The sequence below is a fragment of the Primulina huaijiensis genome, unplaced genomic scaffold, assembly GCF_012295235.1.
Source record: "Primulina huaijiensis isolate GDHJ02 unplaced genomic scaffold, ASM1229523v2 scaffold16847, whole genome shotgun sequence".
Lineage (NCBI taxonomy): Eukaryota > Viridiplantae > Streptophyta > Magnoliopsida > Lamiales > Gesneriaceae > Primulina > Primulina huaijiensis.
This window is the reverse complement of record NW_027343420.1, coordinates 157,231-175,439: the sequence shown is the minus strand read 5'-3', so window position 1 is coordinate 175,439 and position 18,209 is coordinate 157,231. Positions and strand designations below refer to the sequence as shown.

Sequence of the window (18,209 nt, the reverse complement as noted above, 5' to 3'; positions counted from 1 at the left end):
TATTATTTTTTATATCAAAATTATTATTTTTCTTTATAAATACGAACAGAATCAACCCGTCTCTCAGGAAACTTACTCATCGTGTAAATGTCAGAATAATTCAAATTACAATACTGTATGAGTTTTTTCTTAAAAAAGTTATATGTAGTGAAATAAAACGAGAGATGACAAAAGGCCTAAAAAGATTAGCCAATAAAAAGCTCCCGTTTTCAATATTTTCCACCAACTCGTTTCCTTCCCCTTGATTTTGACTTCGTCTCCATTCTCCTTTTCTCCAACTGTGATTATTCTCACTCGCCCACGAAAAAGATCTTGAATTTTACTAAACTCTTACTGAATCTTGATCGCTTAAAAATGTTGATTTTAGTATATTGTTCCAACTGCCGGACGCCACTCCAGCTGCCGCCAGGAGCCGCCGCCATCCGCTGTGCCGTGTGCAAGTTCATCACCCGCATCGGTGATCCTCGTACCAATCCACCTGCGCCGCCTTCTTATCGTCCCACGCCCTCCTCTCTCAACGGATACAATGGCCACTACTCAACGGGCGAAACGCGGCCTGGTCCTCCTTCCACCGCCTACCTTCGGAAGAAGGCGGTGATCGTGGGGATCTCGTACAGGTACTCGAGGCACGAGTTGAAGGGCACCATTAATGATGCTAAATGCATGAAATACTTGCTGATTCACAGGTTCAAATTCCCCGAATCATCCATTCTCATGCTCACTGGTAATTTTTTGTTTTTTGAATCTTCATTATATTGGATTTAATTTATTTTCTACTTACTTTAATATTATGATCCTGTTCTTAGTTTGTTTGAATCAGTATCTGAGTTGGGAAATGTGGAGATTGATTTTATGTCGTTAAGACAAGTGATCTTAAGTTCAATATCTGCATTGAGAATAGGGTATCGAACTTAAGTTCAATATCTGCATTCAGAATATGGTAGCTTCGATGCTACATGTGAGTCACTGTTCCCACATGGTTTGAATGGACAAGATTCACATATATATGTGATTTTAAAAAAATTATTGGACCTCATGTATGTATGGCTAAATTTGAGCCCTTGATTCTATCATTGGGTAGTGTCTCTACATGTAACCCCGAGAATAGCGTGTGTAAAGGTAACTTGAAATTTTTCTACATTCTATGTCAAGCCATGCTCATCCCAAATAATTAAATCACATTTCCCAAAAAATAAAAATAAAAAATCATTAAATTATTAATGGTAATTGATATAGAAATCAATTATTGATTTTTCCTCTTTGCCATTAATTTATCACAAGAACCACTGAACAATGAACATTTCCTACCTAATTAAACTCCCTATTCTCCAAAAAATGGACCTTTAAAAGTGGAATTTTTACCAGTAGTTTGAGAAACACCTTTAATTAATAAGAGAGTCTATAAATCAAATTGAGATGCAAAACATGGACATGTAAGGCATTGCTTAATTTCGAAGATATTGAAGCCAATTAATAGTAGTGATACATGATTGTCAAAATCTAAAAAGTGAACCATATCCTTTATATTATTCTTTCAGGTCCACAGATGGAACCGAAGTTTGAAATGTGCTTTCTTTGCATCAGTTTTTGTCGAAATAACAGCTCAACAAGATTCAAAAGGAATTAATTGGAGGATTCACCTCTAATTTTTCAGTAAACTAGCACACAATAATGTGATATCTATCTATAAACTTTAGAAATACAGTATATAGTTCGAGAGGAACCCGTTAAAAAAACAATGGCTAGGATCATCCACCACCAATACGAATATGCTGAATTGATTATGTTACATGAGATAATTTTCGCCGAACGTGTCGTTAATTTAATCTAACGCCGAGCTATTAGTACCGAGGTAGGATGATCCTAGCATTGATATATAACAATCCATAACGACCGGCTAATTCGAAAACATTGTGCGAAAGGTGGCGTAAATGGTTTAGTTCGTAACAATCTTCTGAAATGCCGTGTTTCGTAACCTCCTGACTGTGTGCTTATGTTGTTTCAGAAGAGGAGATGGATCCATACAAAATCCCAACAAAACACAACATTAGGATGGCTATGTTTTGGCTTGTACAAGGTTGCCAACCTGGGGACTCCCTAGTGTTTCATTACTCCGGCCACGGTTCACAAAAGAGGAACTACACAGGAGATGAGGTCGATGGATTTGATGAAACACTATGTCCTTTGGATTTCGAGACACATGGAATGATTGTTGATGATGAAATCAATGCAACTATTGTTAGGCCACTTCCTTCTGGTGTCAAGCTTCACGCAATCATAGATTCATGTCACAGTGGCACAATGCTAGATTTACCGTATCTTTGTAGAATGGACAGGTTTGTCACTCGGGAACATCATATATTTAAGCTTATCATTTGGTGCTACGCCTATTTCTGTACTGTCTAGATTCTGAGCATGTATTTTCTTATGTACAAGCAAAATCTTACTCAGCCCCCCTCTAGTGCACCACCACTTCCCCAAAATACATCTGTACTCGCCCAAGGTTCCAGGACACAGCATCGCCCTCTTAAATATTTTTATTGACTTCTACATTTTTATTTTTATGATGACACCGAGGAGAGATGCACTTAAATGCTCGTGAAAATATGAACCGAAACTCCCGACTCCGCCACTGTTTACAAAATAGAAGATAATAGGTGACCTTTGTTGCTGTATTTTAAGCCTAAATAATACATGGGTGCTGACAAATTTACCACAAAAAAATTACAAACTTTCAAATGTTCATCCATTTATATGTGGATTCAGAACTGGGCGTTATGTATGGGAAGACCATCGTCCTCGAACAAGTACTTGGAAAGGCACTAGTGGAGGAGAAGTCATATCCTTTAGTGGTTGTGATGACGATCAAACCTCAGCAGATACATCTGTAAGCTTCGGTCACCAACGTTTCAATATCGAGTTCACTTCTTCGCTACATACCTATGATATTTAACACACAAACAACTGCTGGACAGGCTCTTTCCAAGGTGATTTCAACAGGCGCAATGACATTTTCATTTATCCAAGCAGTTGAACAAGTCCAAGTAAGTAATCCTACATATGGAAGTATTTTAAATGCAATGAGGTCTACCATTCGAAATGCTGATGATGAAATAGGAGGGGGTGTTGTTACAACACTTGTCACAATGCTTTTGACTGGGGGAAGTGCTGGCATTGGAAAGATCAGACAGGTATGCAATTCTGTCATGACTTTAAATTACGAAGTATAGCATCAAAGTTATTTTATACAATTCGACAATTATCAACTTGTTCTACCTGGCATTTTCTCCTGCTTGCAGGAGCCACAGCTTAGTGCTAATGAACCATTTGATGTTTATGCTAAGCCATTTTCTCTATAAGATGGAAGATTAGTATTTCATTTCTGCTGCAACCAAAGAGTGACAGCAAAAGCTCTCGGCTTTCTTTCTTCTTTTTCAATGTGATGAAGCACAGTACAATCAATACCTGGTTTCCAAGTAATAGAAAGTTTGTTTGTACATATGATATAAAATATAGACTATGCACGACGTTACCGATCTGCACTTCCCTTGAAGTAGGGAGGGTTAGTTTCTCGTGAATTATCAGAAAGGCACCATTTATTATTCCTAATCTGTAGACAACTTTAGTAATCTTTGTACGTATATATTAATTTATATTATATTACAATAAAAAAAAGTTATATGAGATTTGAGTAAAGGTGTAATTATATATTAGAATAAATTTTAGTAACAAATATTGGCACTTATTATCATATCTGGTTTTCATGTAGGATTTTACAAAAATCATATAGAATTGTAAAATTACAGATATGTGAAAAAAAAAAATGAACAAAATATCACCGGACCATTAAGCTGGGATACACACTTCCACGCTCGTCCTCTTGACCGAACCGCAAACAGGGCATTCCTTAACGGCGGCGTCGCATTGCACACAGACACACACGTGGCGACAAGGCCACATCATCACCATGGCCACCCGCTCCTCACAGACTTTGCACTCGAGTTTAACGGGTCGAACTCTATCCGGGTCGGTGAACGATGACTGAGCATCGTCTTGCGGCGTTTCTGCGTACCGCCGAGCTTCCACTGCATCCCGCAGGCGGTACTGTAAAGATTTCGTCACTTGCTCCAAGAATTTCACCCTGTCGTGTACCTTCTCCTTTTCCGCTTTATAGTGTGACGCCATCTCTTTCAATTCCAAGTTTTTGTTCATGTTTTCTTGCAGTTCCAGTTCTCTCTCTCTCAGTTTCTCGGTCACTCTCTCCTCGGCCGCGTCGTGGGTGATGCGGTGGTGCTCCGACAGCATTCCTCCTAATGCATGCCTCAGATTCACTTCCTGTGACATGAAACAAATTCCGAATTAATCACTAAAAAAATCACGTTAACAAAAAAAAAAAACTAAGATCATCCCATTAAAGTACGGGAATAGTGATTACATGGGCTGTGATTATTTGATCAATTTGATTATCGTTTCGTCTCTTTATAACATCTATGGAGAGAGGGTACTTGTCAGCAATGGAGTCTAACGACGGAGTCGAAATGAAGGGTACGAAAGCACCCCAGGAGGTAGAAGAAAAGGGTTTGAAAGCCGGCGCAGCGGTGTTGAGGATTTGTTGAACTCGTGATCGGTGGCCGTCATTGACGGGAATACTTGGAGAAGCGAAGCGCTGTTGACCTTGCAGATTGAAGAGGTTCATTTGCTGCTGTGCTATGGATGGTTCTTCTGCAACTCCCTTCATTTTTCTCTTGCGTAAATCCTTTGGCACTGCGGGAAAGTTGAGAGTTAGAATAATAACCGCTTAAAAAGACAAGAAACTAATGAACTCCACAGAAAGAACCAACTCAGAGAGAAAGGGAGGCACCTCCATTTTTTATGATCATTGCAGAACGGTCGGGTCTCAAACGGTGGCGGTGGAGGAGTTCTATAATGAGCGAAACGGTGGCGGTGTTCGGAGAAACAGAACACAATCCATTTATATCTATATCAACAGACGCAATGCCTTTGGAAATTAAATGGGGTAGTTTCAATTAATGCATCACTGCAAATCCCATCGGTTATAGTAAAGAATTTAAGTATTTAGTTTGGATATTATATCATTATTATAAGAAATAAGAGATTAGTGTTGTAAAAAGTTTAACAATATTGTACGAAATATTAAACAAAAACCTCAATGATGGTTATAATTAATTGGTAGATTCTTACTATTTTCACTCAAATTGTATTAATTCCATGATCATCCACATATCGTCTTTGTTTAACAAAATAACCACATTTTTTTCTGGATCTGTGAGCTTCTCCACATTTGCATTTATGTATACAGGTGGGAGGACTATATTTAAAAGGAAACAGGCATCACTAAACCCACACATTTTTTTCTTAAAAGAGGAGTATAGACAAATATTGAACGAGGTTGGAGAAACAGAGGATTGATGGATGAAAGCAATAACTACACATGAAACACATTTAGTAGCACGAGTTCAAGAAACGCATTAGAGTCAACTTTGTCTTGAAAATTTGTTCAAGAAACCCCTTGACCTCACGATTTAAAGATGATTATTTCAACAAGAATGCTGAGAGAGAGCCTCTGCGAATGTGTACAAAAAGATTCAACTCAAACAGGAAAAAAAATGTGGATAAAAGAAACATGTCTGTCTATGTAGTAGCCGTTAACCCGTGAGCGCAGCACTCAGAGCACTGTGTACATCGACCCCGATTTGGGCTTCAGCTTTCTCACCATCGGTTGATGCGGAGTTTAACTTTTGTTGGAATTCTGCGAGCCCTTTCTGAACCAAGTCTGGATCAATTCGGTCCACGGGCGTGGCCTCAACAGCTATTATATCAGCAACAGAGTTTGCGTGGATAAAGGCAAACCCGCTGCTCAGAAAATATTTGCTTATGTCATTACCCTCATGAACTGATAAAATACCAGGTTTCAGCTCAGCAATCGTAGCTACATGACCGGGCAAAACACCCATCAGTCCGGTTGTTGCAGGGATTATGACCATATCAACCTAATATGACACAACACATAAACAAGCCAACAAGGTCAAGTGCCACAGATCATCTTTCAAGAAAGCTATAGCAAATATCAAATCAATTATCAAATCCTCCGAAATTTTCATGAATCAACGCATTGCAGTGCTTGAGGGTATAGAGCTGGAGTGAAAGCAAAAATACAACCTCTGGATTGATGAGCTATTTCTAAGTTAATTTTTCCAACCAATGTCTTATACCCAATCAAGAACATCAGTGCTTCACAAGTGAAATAGCTGTACATTGAGAAATTCAGAGGTAATTGCTTGAATGCGAACTGAAATAAAAAATTATTGATTAGGAAGGTCCAATCAGTACTTTAATCTCCTTTATCTAAATGAATTAAACTATCCCCACAAATCTTATGAAGCATCCTTTATTGGTAAACACAAGAGCCATAAAAAGGCATAAGAGAAATAACAAGACATGTTTTATTTAACTGATCGGTCTGACATAAAACACACTTTTCAAGCCAAATAGAGAATCTAGCGTTTCACGCTTTAACTTGGAAAAACAATAAGGGAAAACGAAAAAGAGCTCCTCTGTGATAATTCTTACTGAATGAAAAAAGGATACAACACAAAAAAAATTTACATCTAATCCAATTAGCCACCCATATTAGATTTCAAGTGAAACATAGCTGCATCATAATTCTATAGATGCTTCAAATCTATGAGCTAATCATTTTAAAATCCAAACTGAACTAAACTAATTTCTACAACTTGGTAAAATATAAATACAATAAGCCAAACATCATACCTCTGTGATCAAGGACTTAAAGCTTAAATATTTNAAAAAAAAAAAAAAAAAAAAAAAAAAAAAAAAAAAAAAACCCAGAACATTTTCAAATCAAACAGATATATTTATATCCATATTAAATCGGCTTTCTCACAATATAACACACACAAGTTTTGAAATTACATGAGGCGGCTTCAATTAACAAACTTAAAATAATAAACAACCTCATAATATCAGTAGCTAAATCTAATCAATACACCCATTTCCCATATACTTCATCCGTGATCTTCAAACATCTCACGATAATGGAAAACCCTAAAATCAAACACAGAGTCCCATCATTTCCTGGCAACACATCACCAAAAAAAACCCTCAAACATCCATTCAACAGAAACACTTGCAATGCCACTTAACCATCACATATTTCAAACTAAACCCATAAACAAAAGTAATTGCTCACGATTGTACCTCTTTAGCAGATAAGATGGAATCATAAGGAAGAACCAAATTGACGGTTAGTTTAGAGGGCATGGTGGATGGGACCGGGGGTCGCGGTGCCATGTAAGTACTTGGGGTCTTTGGTGGGTCTATGTTAGGTACCGCTTTCTTCCACGCGTCAACGAACGTGGAGTCGCTGGAAGCCTCCGACGGTAAATCAGAGGAGAATGGGCGGCACCACCGCATCGTTGCGGCGGAAGCTCGATCAACGAGGAATCTTGGAGCCCGCCTCAACATTCTTGCTGACTGAGCGAGTGTAAGGCGTTTCGGGGGAAATCAGAAATGGACTACGAGATGTAGAGAGAGAAGTTTTGCAATTTGGGTCATTATATGGGCTTCTTTTGGGCTGGAATTTTAGGCCCACGTTTTTTCACATAGATTTAGGCAAGTGAATTTTGTTTCTAAGAAAACAATTAGATGAGACTGACTTCAAATCCAGAGTTTTTCAAACCCAAATATATTCAAGAAACTTTTCAAATGAGTTGCAAAAAAACACAGCAAAAATGTTGCACTTTATTTCCATTTCAAATCATCTTATGAGTGATGTCTTGAAAGACAATAGACTTTTCAAATATGAAACGTTTGAACCGGTATCTTGTGCTGGACCAAACACCTCCCAAAATCGCAGAGTTTCATCTGCTCCAGCCGAGACCACGGTTTGTCCATCCGGGCTCTGTACAAAATGAATAAAACGAGAAACGAATGATAAATCAATTCCATTTTTCACTATTTTTTAGTTATGTGACTTGTTATAACAGACCTGGGAAAGATGAAGAACTCTAGATGCGTGACTCGAAGATTGTCCAATTTTGGACATGGATGGATACCTCCATAAACATATTTGGTTCTTACAATCAGTTCCATAGCCATGTCCACTCAGTATCTCTTTATGATGACTGTTCCATATCAGTCCACATACCTGTTAAAGCAACACCAACAAAACCAAGTTTATTGAGTAATATCGAAGTAGCAAGGATGGAACTGGTAAGGGGTGGTCGTCGCTTGTCATGACCTGTCGATTGAAGTTACTAATGCCTGATATGATATTGTATAATTTCAAAGATTTTGTGTAATACAGTTACGAATAGCTATAGTTTTTGGCATGAGGAAGACTAAGTCGTACATAATTGCATGTGTATATTAGAAATGTAACCTCTAGGCTCCAACCCCCAGTCCCACTCTGACATTGCTATTATACAAAATAAAACATTTCTGGTCAGCCCTAAATAGAAGTATTAGCTTAGCTCTTAATCATCAAAAAAAGGAAATGATCAAAGATCAAACGTAAAACCACTAGTTAAACATAGCTTAAAATCACTTCAGAGGTAGAAAAAGTATTAACTTGCCTGTGCTTTAGTATCTATACTGCGAACACAGGCTCCTTTCTGCACATTCCACAACTTGAGTGTGCCGTCATCTGTGCCTCCTCCAGAAGCTAGTAAGTCGTAGTTATATGGGCACCAAGCAAGAGCCTTCACAGCAGCACAATGACTATTAAATCGGTGAATGTAATGCATTGAGCTCATTTTACATGCATCCCATATGTACACAAGATTGTCATTGCCACCGCTTGCTAGAATATTTCCAGTGCTCGACCACTTCAAACCGCATACCTCATGAGTATGAACTTTCACATTACATATCGAGCTGTTCTTTGCTCTTACTGTCAAACAAGATATAAACTAAAATGTGATCAAACGAACTAGGTTCATAATATCACTTGATGTTATAAACATTCAAACTTGAATACCGTCATGATTAATAATGAATTTATCACAGCTTCCTGATGTCAACATGTGACTGTTCCATGCGATACAGCCAACCCTTCTCCGGTGTCCTTTAAGACATCTCACCTGTTGAAAAATAAATACGGAACTTCAATCCAAGACAAAATACACACGGATTTGAAACCAAAGAACATATATGTGGTTCTTACACGTTTAAATGTCTCAGCATCATAGAGCTCTATTGCAGAGGACCTGTATCCTGCTGCTATAGTTTTGGCATCTTCAGACCAGGCAACACTAGCAGGATAGTCATCATCGATGTTGGCTTCAGACATCAACAAAATTTTACGACTATCTGCATTCCATAGGAATAATTTTGTGCCCAAAGCAACAGCAAGAATGTTGGATTTTCCCCAGTCCATGACATTGAGATAATAATCATTCTTTATATAAGGTGCATCCAGAATACGGGATTCTTGCTGCACATCAGCATATAGGTGTAAGCTTGCTGACGCAAATAAAAAATTTTGTGCTTTTGAATACAGTAAAATTACATAAAAATGATATCAAACAAATATCTGTCATCTAAAACCAGAGAAGATATATATAAAAACAATCTTGAAAACTCAAGCTTGTGATTAAGCAACTTGCACTTGTGCAGGAGAAGGAAAGTGTGAATATGGGAAAGTAAAAATTAACAGCAGAAATTTTAACTTCGGTCATGTCATTACGTACCTTAGGGAACTGTCGTAAGGGCTTATGATCTGAGATATCCTCATCACTGCGTCTCATCTCATCAATCATGTGGGGTGATTGTGATTTTCTACTTGATTTGGGGCTGCCCCTGAAAACCAGCATCTGAAATGGCCTTCCTTCAACATCCAAAGTCAAATTTTCCAACTTCTTTCGATAGGCAATCTGATTTATATTCAAACGAGAGCAAAAACTAGTAGTCACTAATCCATCTTAATATGATTAGCTTACGAATTAAACATGCATAATTTCTCTCCTCTTTGATAAAAAAATTCCCACCATCAAGTTAAAAAATCCTTGTTGCCCGAAAATTTCGTTAGATGAACCATCTTTTCTAACGCAAAATCAAATATTAAGAAATTGTCATTTGCTTCCTCGACAAGTACTACTCGTTTGCACATCACCATCATGTCCAAGAATAAAAATACCATCAAATAATAACCATTATATCGATTCAAGAAAACGAGAAGCCCTAATTTAATGACTGCGTAAAAAAGTCACCAAAAAAATTTTAAAAAACGCTCAACTCTGAAGTTAGTCTCCTTGGGGCCTGCATTGTTCCTGGTTGTCAATGCACCGTGGGCTTGATCAAGATCCATCAGGCTCCTATTCGGTATAAATCTATCTCCCTAAAACAAAACAATTTCTATAAAAGAAGTAATAAAAGCATGAAATCATTACGAACCCCTCGATTATGTAAGGAACTAAAGTAGAAACTGGAATAATTCTTTAAAAGAATCAAGAACATTTTACGCAATCCGTACCGGGAAATCGTACTCCACCGGGATGTCGTGGAGGCGAGTAGGAGAGTACCAGTCGGATTGGAGTCTCCAGTCGCGTTCATGATCCATCAATTCAAAATTTTACAAAACCCAGAAACAAAATCCAGCGCATGCACCGAAACATTTCGTTGATCAACTGTTAATGCGGTTTTTGAAAAGAAATCGTAGCAATTTGTGTGTGTGTCCGAACTTCGATTCTATAACGCTGCTTCGCGCCAAAAAAAGGGGTGGCCTTTCCTCTGTATGGTGAAGAGACTGGCCGTTGGGTGATAATTATTGAACCGTTGCCTTTATTTGAAACGGTAACAAGGAAGATTTGAGACGCCGCCGATTAATAGGAAACTTTTTATATTTAAAAAAAATTAGTATAATTCTCAAATATAAAATTCTCCCGATAATCATATATATCAAATTTTTACAAAATATAAAACTATATTTATAGAATTTATAATGTTTTGTAAACTTAAATATAAAATATCATATATACTATGGTCAGTGTTCTAAAAAGCGGTAAGCGGTAGACAGGCGGTTACCTACCGCCTAGCGCCTAGGCGACTAGGCGGGACCTAAGCGGTTTGCCTATGCGGTTTTTTTTAAAGTTTAAATTCATTAAGTAGTTCATGAGTATTATGTTTGTATATGAAATATATATAATTATAAAATTTAAAATTGTAATAATAAATATATATTATTTATGAATTGCAGACAAATCACAAATGTCAAATATGTTTCCAACATTATTTTTTAAAATATAATTATTATTTATTAATGTTATTATTTTGGTTTTTTTTTAAAAGTAGAAATCCGACTAGACGATGATATATATATATACTATAATTAGGAATATCATAATTTGTTTTTTTTAAGTATAAACCGCCTAAGCGGATTTTTAATTGTAAAATCGCCTAGGCGGCTTTCGCACCAGGCTGACGCCCGGATAATATGGTGGCGCCTAGAAGTTTCGACTAGCCTAAAATCGGGACCGCCCAACGCCTAGGCGGGGATTTTTAGAACACTGACTATGGTAAATGCTTTGAATCAAGAACACCCCGGGGCACAAATGCGCAATCAAAAACCCGAAAACTAATGATAACCAAAATTGAATAACAAGTAACAAGAAAAAAAATCGAACTCAAAAGGTACGTCAAGAACAAATACAGCCGGACATCACTGATAAATTAGAAATAAATAACAACTACATCAAGATTCAAGAAAAAATTATAGAAAATAAAACTCGAGAGAAAGGCGGAGGGTGGCGAGTATGAATTTATGCTACCCCCATGGAGATTTAGTGTCTCTGGAGATATCCTTCTTGATCCACTTCTCGATTGTTTTGATGACAAAGAAGTACTGTTACAAAGAGAAAATGAGAATCAAGGATCACTCCAATAAGACTCAGGTTTCTCTATGCGGCATGATGTCATAACATCAATGTTATCCAAATCTTCTGATCCAAAATGGCTATTTATCTTGAGTCTTGTACATCAATTAGAGATGCATTCCATAAAACAAATTTAACAATTATTTGATACAGTTCTGTCATTCTTATGCTTATATATATAGTATAAGTGTTGGAACATCACTTACTTGGAATGCTAGAATGACAGGGATGAATAACTTTCCTCTGTCATTCGCATTCGGTCCTTCAATCAGCTTCCGATCAACAAGAATACTCTTTTTTCCATTTAAGGTAATTTCGGTGATAGTACGAACCAAAGTGGGTATCCAAGGAGAACCAGTTGGGAGGATCTACAATGCAGATAAACGATTTAAGACCATTGACAAAGTTGTGAGAGTCTAAACAGGAATTCTAGTGGCAACAAACCGACCTTCTCGTCGTACTCATTCTTGTTACATCTCCCACTATTCTCAACCAAAGCAACTGGAATGGCATAATTCTATGAAAAAACAGCAAAGAACTAAAATGAGACCGCATCAGACATCTCAATGTATATCAAGTCATTAAACAAATGGGTGGCTAAATCTTGAATTGCTTTCATATGAATAATTAGTTAAAAAAATTACATGAAATCTTAAAACATTTGAGAACCCAAAAGAGAAAAATTTGAGCCAAATAGTCCTCGAGACACACTAACTATTCCACAGCACAACATGTCTGTCAGACTGTCAGTTCAATTTCTTCAATTGATGAAATGAGATTCACTTCAGGTAAACCATGGAACCAATTTTTCCTTTAAAAGAAAGAATCTGCGAGTGTAAGTGGTGTAAAATCTAAGCATACTTGAGCATCCGTTTTACTAATCCTAGCTCCTTGCCGGATGCATTTCAAGAGAGACTCTGATCGTCTGGAAAAGAACTCCTCATAACTCAATAAGTCTGGAGGCGAGAGCTGAGCATGTGTGAGGACAACCATGGATTTTTGCCATATATCTTTTCCAAAACCATCAGTAATGGCTTTCACAATCTGTTTGTCCAAATTATCCACTCTATATGCATCCAAACGATCCACATAAAGCAGAACATCTATTGTCTTGTTCAAAAGGAACCTGCCCAGAAAGCTACAGACAAATTTATGACATCAAACTCAGATATTGCAGAATCATAAACCATCGTTAGCCACTAATATATTCAAATGTAAACCTTTTTATGGTCTCAAGCACTTGGTCGCTGACATATCCTCCCTCGACAAGCCCTGGGGTATCGATGATGTTCAGTGTAAATCCTGATCGTGATCGTGAAACAATCACGGGCCTAGGAGTTTCCGACTGAAACAAATGGAATGCATGCCACAAGGATTACATTATCCTTAAGACCTCAAATAATGAAATAAAAAAGCAAACAAAAACCACAGGCAGAGAACCACTATATACCTGAAAAGCACTAACTGTGACAACTCGTTCCCCAACAATCGAATTGACGGTGGAAGATTTTCCAACACCACCTTTCCCCATCACAAGGATTGTCAATGTATTGACATTCTACAGGAAATAACAAAGCCATGGATACACTTTATACATCGAGTACTTGCAGATAAGACCACATATTTTCTACGAGAAATAAACAGAAATACAGATAACTGATTCTCGAGCTTCCAACTATTGTTCTCGGCATTGAACTTTGTGTCTTTTGAATAATTGAATATTTTCTACTAATTGGGAGTCAAGTCTAACATCTTTATAAGATTTTCATGGAGATTTGAATATTTTCTATTAATAATAATTGGTCGCCCCTAATTGTTCTCATTTTGGGTTCATAAACGACAATGTCTTCTCCCTTTTCCTGGGAACTAAACTGGTAGGACCTAAAAATCTTATTTACTGCCATAAATGATACTCAAGAACATCCATCAAGCCAAGTGAAAAAAGTGGAACCTGGTTCTTTAGCTTTGACAGCAAGTCAACCAATTTCTCCTGAGTTGCTGCAGGAAACTGTTGAATCGCAGTCCATTCTCTTACTAGTTGCACCGCCATTTCCACTGCCAACCATGAAAAGAATTTCCCGAATCAAAATTTCCAGGGACAAAAGCAACTCCTAAGAACACACGATATATATATAATGTACGCNATATATATATATATATATATATATATATAAAGCAGGCAAAAGGTAGTAATTTTTTTATGAATTTGAGACAAAACCCACTTGAAAAACAACAAAAACCTTTGAATAGGATAAAAAAAGACAAAAGATAAAAGAAACCATAAAAAAGGCAGAGAAAAAAAAACTTACACAGTCAATAGACCCTAATTACTCAATTGATTCGCCGATGAAAAAATTGGGAATTCAAAGAATAAAGGAGGTTTAAGAGAACCGACCCAATCGAGGAAATACCTTATCTTTGAATTCGCCGAACGCATCAACTTTATCTCGAGCCTTCAGCGAACTTGGGAGCTCTTTCGGCTCGTGAAAGGACTGCATGTCAAATTACTACAACATCCTTCCACTTAACCTTTAACCTTAATCACGGAATAACGAGAACAATTATTATTGAGTGGGTCTTATGTGATACCGTCTCACGGATCTTAATCTGTGAGACGTATCAACTCTATCCCGTGAGACGGATCAACTCTATCCATATTCACAATAAAAAGTAATACTCTTAGCATAAAAAGTAATACTTTTTCATGGATGACACAAATAAAAGATCTGTGTCACAAATACAACCCGTGAGACCGTCTCACACAAGTTTTTGCTTTATTATTATTGTTATTGTTATTTTAATAGAAGAATTTTTGAAAAAAAATAATTATGTCACATTAATTTATTTCAATATTTTTTAAAAATAAGTTTCTTAAAAGCCCACTTTTGAATTGTTGAATTTATGTTAAACATATATAATGATCATATCTAGATGTAAATTTCATTTTGCCTCAATTAACAAATAAATAATCTAGTCTAAAACTAATGAAAACATGCTTAAAAATTAAATTATTATAAATATTTAATTTAATAAAAACTTTGGAAAAAAATTAATTAAAACCAGTAATTATATTAGGGGACGCAAGAAGGCGGCCAAATATACATAAACAAAAATAGATAATAATAATAATAATATTTTAACTTTAGCTCGAAAATTATACTTAATTTGATTGAACCTCAAAGATGAGAATGTAATTCTTATTTAAATAATAATCCATCAAACACTACTAACTTCTCATTTTATCTTTTATTTTTGTTTCCAAAATTTTATCTTTTATTTTTGTTTCCAAACACCAATCAGTATTGATTTTTTCATAATTTAAAAATTAATCACTTCTTTATAAACACTTTTTAAGTATAATTTACAGTAGCTTAAAATAATCACTCCCGCAAAAAAACAAAAATTGACGAAAGCACATCTACAACTGAAACAGTGACAAGGCAGCAAGATTCCAGGCTGCATTCCAACATGTATTCAACCCACAAGCAGCAGCAAGCTCACAGAGAACCTCGTTACGAAAGCACATCTGCAACTGAAAAATGACACTAAATCTGAAACAGGGCAAAAAACCCACAAGTTCAAATTGACGAATGTAAGCAACTGAGTAGTACAAACTCTACTATCCCCCCTTGGTGGGGGGTATAACAAACTAGACGCCAACAATCTCTGTAGATTAAACAGTCGACCAAAAACCAAGGTAAGGAGTATATAAAGATACATTTCCAGATACTAAAATATACTGAGTGGTCGCGTGGTAACCAGACAATTAGCTGCCTTTAGTTAGACCACACGTGAACCAGGCCAAGCCTATTTCCAGTGTAGATCTCGTTACGATCTTCATCATAGAAAAGAGCCGTGATGTCTTCAAGTGCTTCTGCAACACCACTTCTGATTCTTGAATTTTGGACACGCTTTCTTGAGTTGCAATTTCTCCCACGGCAATTTACACTGCAGTTGCATTCATTTGCAGGAACACTGTTGCTCGCCTTTATTTTTGCTAGGCACTTCCCCGTCAAGATATCGCTAATATTGATTGACCCGGCTGCATTGAAAGAGTGAGACAGACATCTAGTCACTATCAAGAACTAAACATTATATGCTCGGCTCTGGCAGATTCACATTTCGAATTCATAAAAAAATGTATATAAATAACAATGAACTTTTTAAAAAATTCAAAGAAATGTCGAAGTAAAACCTTGAAAGACACATTTTCTGGTTTCTTAATGTTGACTTTCTCCAAAAACACAAAAGCTAATAAAAATCATTTATTTTAAACAACGTATGTTTACTAAAATTAAGCTTTTTTCAAAAAACAAAAACAGTTTCTCCTTCCAATTGCAATCAAAGAAACAATTAAAACTCGCTGAATATGAATTCAAAATAATCATTTTTCTTCGTGACATACCATTTCCATCAGATAATGGCTCATCCGAATTGCAATATGAAATGATGAGATCTTGATCGCTGGTGATATATATATTATTGGTATTGCAATCAGGATGCGATAACAAGTGATCCTCAAAAGACGTCACGAGCTCTCCTCTGAAGTTCCAAACGGTCACGGTTCTTTTTCTGAATGTCAGGAACAATTGGTTCTCATACAGAAATATAAATGCAGATGGTGTCATGAATTTAGCACTGCTAACTTCTGTTAACTCGGAATTACGGACCTAAAGAGAGAAGTCGTCAGATTTATGAGGATAAGAACGTCATTTGTGGATTATGCCCAAGTAACTTACATCAAGAATCTGAAGGTTCTCATTCTCTTGCTTGACAAGGAGCTTCTCGTTGAACTGTTCGATGAAATCCACCTTCTTGTTTCTATGAAGGAGATGGTTGAAAAACTTGAGAACAGTTCCATCCTCTATTGATAGAATCTTTAAAGGAACACCACCACTAGTTTTTGTAAATATCAATAACATAATTCCTGGGCTGTTTTCCAAAGTAAGGTAGATGTCATTAAAAAATAAATCATACATCCACAATCCGACATAAATGCAATCAGAATGGGGAAAAAAAGATTTCCCTGACCATGCGCACAGACAGACATTTTAGTGCAGTGAAAATGATACCTGATCTTAATCTCTTGAACATTTTCATCAGAAATGGAGTACAACATTGTATAGTTTTTCAAGTCAAACACCTTGTATATACTGAAAACAAAACAGATATTAGCAAAGCAGCACTAACTATTGAAATTTAGGGAGACACTTTAGAAGATTACGACATAGAGATTGTTGATTATTTACCTATCTTGTGCAGAATAGGTAAGAACTTTTCCATTTACATCATCAAATTCCACAAAACCCGGCCACTTCAAAGATTCTGACTCAAATAGAGGAAAACCAGCATCAGGTTTACCCCTTCGTATGTATCTGAAAGATACCACACCTAAATGAGAAACAGGACAATGATGAATAGAGATCATATTAGTAAATAGCAAAGGAATTACATACTCAATCCTCGTGGTTCTGCATTTTAAGGAACTAAAATTATCAGAAGCATAGACCGAGACAGTGATCAGAGAATCATTATTCTTGTTGTAGAATAAACTCCGAATAACTTCATCTGGACAGACATTGAGAAAGCATATCCTCTGGTTGGCTTCTGCATCCATCAGGAAATGTCCATTAGCATTGATTCCAAGAAAATAAAAAGGGGGAAAATCCATATAAGCACATATCATTTGTATTAAAGATCATCGTACCTCGATTAAATGCTGCACAAACACCAGATTGGGCAAGAGCAAACACAATATCACGAGCAGCAACTATTTCAATAATTTTTGATCTCTTCTTCAGAAATGGTAACATCAAGGAACAGAATCCCTTCGGATCATGAGTGTCATATTCTTCCTGAAAAAAATAGCATACTAGATAAGCCATCATAAATTCATAAATGCATATAACGAGTAGATGCTTTACTTAATCAAGCAGTCCTGTTATACAGAGTTACGGAGGTAGAGTATTAATACACATTCTTAAAAATATTGATTTCAATAATTGTCCAATCACTAGGCAGAAGCACTGCCTTCTTTCAAACGGACTACCTCTCGTTCAGATTTCCATCATCAATACCCCTCTGGGCCCCTTGAGATGTCATTGTCTAAATCAAAACTCTAGAACCGTTCAAGATCACAGAAAAAACAAATCACCTTCATCCAAATTGCACCTTTTGAGCTTTGGAATATTCTTTTGGTGGATATAGTTGGAGAAGTGACAGGGTAGGTAGTTTGCCCCCACAACGGGAGCGGCAGGGAGACTATAATAGGTATCGCTACATTCCTGCATATATATA

General features: G+C 36.6%; 6 protein-coding genes across 12 annotated transcripts in view; 1 reads left to right on the top strand and 5 right to left on the bottom strand.

Moving 5' to 3' along the window:
* The first annotated feature begins 246 nt into the window (after nt 1-246).
* Nucleotides 247-3,524, top strand: LOC140965948 (metacaspase-1-like). 2 transcript variants are annotated; one of them, XM_073426235.1, is made up of 5 exons: nt 247-724; nt 2,006-2,336; nt 2,767-2,887; nt 2,976-3,191; nt 3,303-3,524. In XM_073426235.1, exons 1-5 carry the CDS (start codon nt 355-357, stop codon nt 3,357-3,359), a joined length of 1,095 nt encoding a protein of 364 aa, XP_073282336.1. In that variant the 5' UTR covers nt 247-354; the 3' UTR covers nt 3,360-3,524. The 2 variants fall into 2 exon arrangements, with proteins under 2 accessions (XP_073282336.1, XP_073282335.1); XM_073426234.1 differs by having other exon boundaries at nt 3,300-3,524.
* A 236-nt stretch (nt 3,525-3,760) lies between these two features.
* On the bottom strand, nt 3,761-5,361 carry LOC140965914 (E3 ubiquitin-protein ligase BOI-like). The gene is made up of 3 exons (XM_073426167.1): nt 4,862-5,361; nt 4,436-4,764; nt 3,761-4,335 (listed from the first exon to the last, which is right to left on the bottom strand). The coding sequence occupies exons 1-3, from the start codon at nt 4,878-4,880 to the stop codon at nt 3,847-3,849; spliced, it is 837 nt and encodes a 278-aa protein (XP_073282268.1). The 5' UTR covers nt 4,881-5,361; the 3' UTR covers nt 3,761-3,846.
* A 148-nt stretch (nt 5,362-5,509) lies between these two features.
* LOC140965915 (ATP synthase subunit delta', mitochondrial-like) lies at nt 5,510-7,511 on the bottom strand. The gene is made up of 2 exons (XM_073426168.1): nt 7,240-7,511; nt 5,510-6,011 (listed from the first exon to the last, which is right to left on the bottom strand). Exons 1-2 carry the CDS (start codon nt 7,504-7,506, stop codon nt 5,667-5,669), a joined length of 612 nt encoding a protein of 203 aa, XP_073282269.1. The 5' UTR covers nt 7,507-7,511; the 3' UTR covers nt 5,510-5,666.
* Nucleotides 7,512-7,777: 266 nt separating this feature from the next.
* On the bottom strand, nt 7,778-11,006 carry LOC140965912 (cell division cycle 20.3, cofactor of APC complex-like). Of its 2 annotated transcripts, XM_073426160.1 has the most exons (8): nt 10,514-11,006; nt 10,277-10,378; nt 9,732-9,914; nt 9,206-9,475; nt 9,020-9,122; nt 8,616-8,932; nt 8,030-8,188; nt 7,778-7,942 (listed from the first exon to the last, which is right to left on the bottom strand). In XM_073426160.1, the coding sequence occupies exons 1-8, from the start codon at nt 10,598-10,600 to the stop codon at nt 7,799-7,801; spliced, it is 1,365 nt and encodes a 454-aa protein (XP_073282261.1). In that variant the 5' UTR covers nt 10,601-11,006; the 3' UTR covers nt 7,778-7,798. The 2 variants fall into 2 exon arrangements, with proteins under 2 accessions (XP_073282261.1, XP_073282262.1); XM_073426161.1 differs by lacking the exon at nt 10,277-10,378.
* A 624-nt stretch (nt 11,007-11,630) lies between these two features.
* On the bottom strand, nt 11,631-14,418 carry LOC140965913 (translocase of chloroplast 34-like). 5 transcript variants are annotated; one of them, XM_073426163.1, is made up of 8 exons: nt 14,324-14,418; nt 13,864-13,967; nt 13,363-13,470; nt 13,133-13,257; nt 12,774-13,050; nt 12,361-12,429; nt 12,119-12,280; nt 11,631-11,881 (listed from the first exon to the last, which is right to left on the bottom strand). In XM_073426163.1, exons 2-8 carry the CDS (start codon nt 13,960-13,962, stop codon nt 11,804-11,806), a joined length of 918 nt encoding a protein of 305 aa, XP_073282264.1. In that variant the 5' UTR covers nt 13,963-13,967; nt 14,324-14,418; the 3' UTR covers nt 11,631-11,803. The 5 variants fall into 5 exon arrangements, with proteins under 5 accessions (XP_073282264.1, XP_073282265.1, XP_073282267.1 ...); XM_073426164.1 differs by having other exon boundaries at nt 14,308-14,380; XM_073426166.1 differs by having other exon boundaries at nt 12,774-13,038; nt 14,222-14,379.
* A 1,023-nt stretch (nt 14,419-15,441) lies between these two features.
* The window catches only part of LOC140965939 (uncharacterized), a 4,655-nt gene continuing 1,887 nt past the window's right edge, over nt 15,442-18,209 (bottom strand). Inside the window, exons 2-8 of the mRNA XM_073426215.1 lie at nt 17,620-17,767; nt 17,369-17,519; nt 17,162-17,287; nt 16,985-17,065; nt 16,652-16,844; nt 16,318-16,582; nt 15,442-15,954 (exon numbers count right to left, since the gene is read on the bottom strand). Coding sequence (XP_073282316.1) covers nt 15,689-15,954; nt 16,318-16,582; nt 16,652-16,844; nt 16,985-17,065; nt 17,162-17,287; nt 17,369-17,519; nt 17,620-17,767 — 1,230 coding nt within the window. The 3' untranslated portion in view covers nt 15,442-15,688. The remainder of the gene's footprint in view (nt 15,955-16,317; nt 16,583-16,651; nt 16,845-16,984; nt 17,066-17,161; nt 17,288-17,368; nt 17,520-17,619; nt 17,768-18,209) is intronic.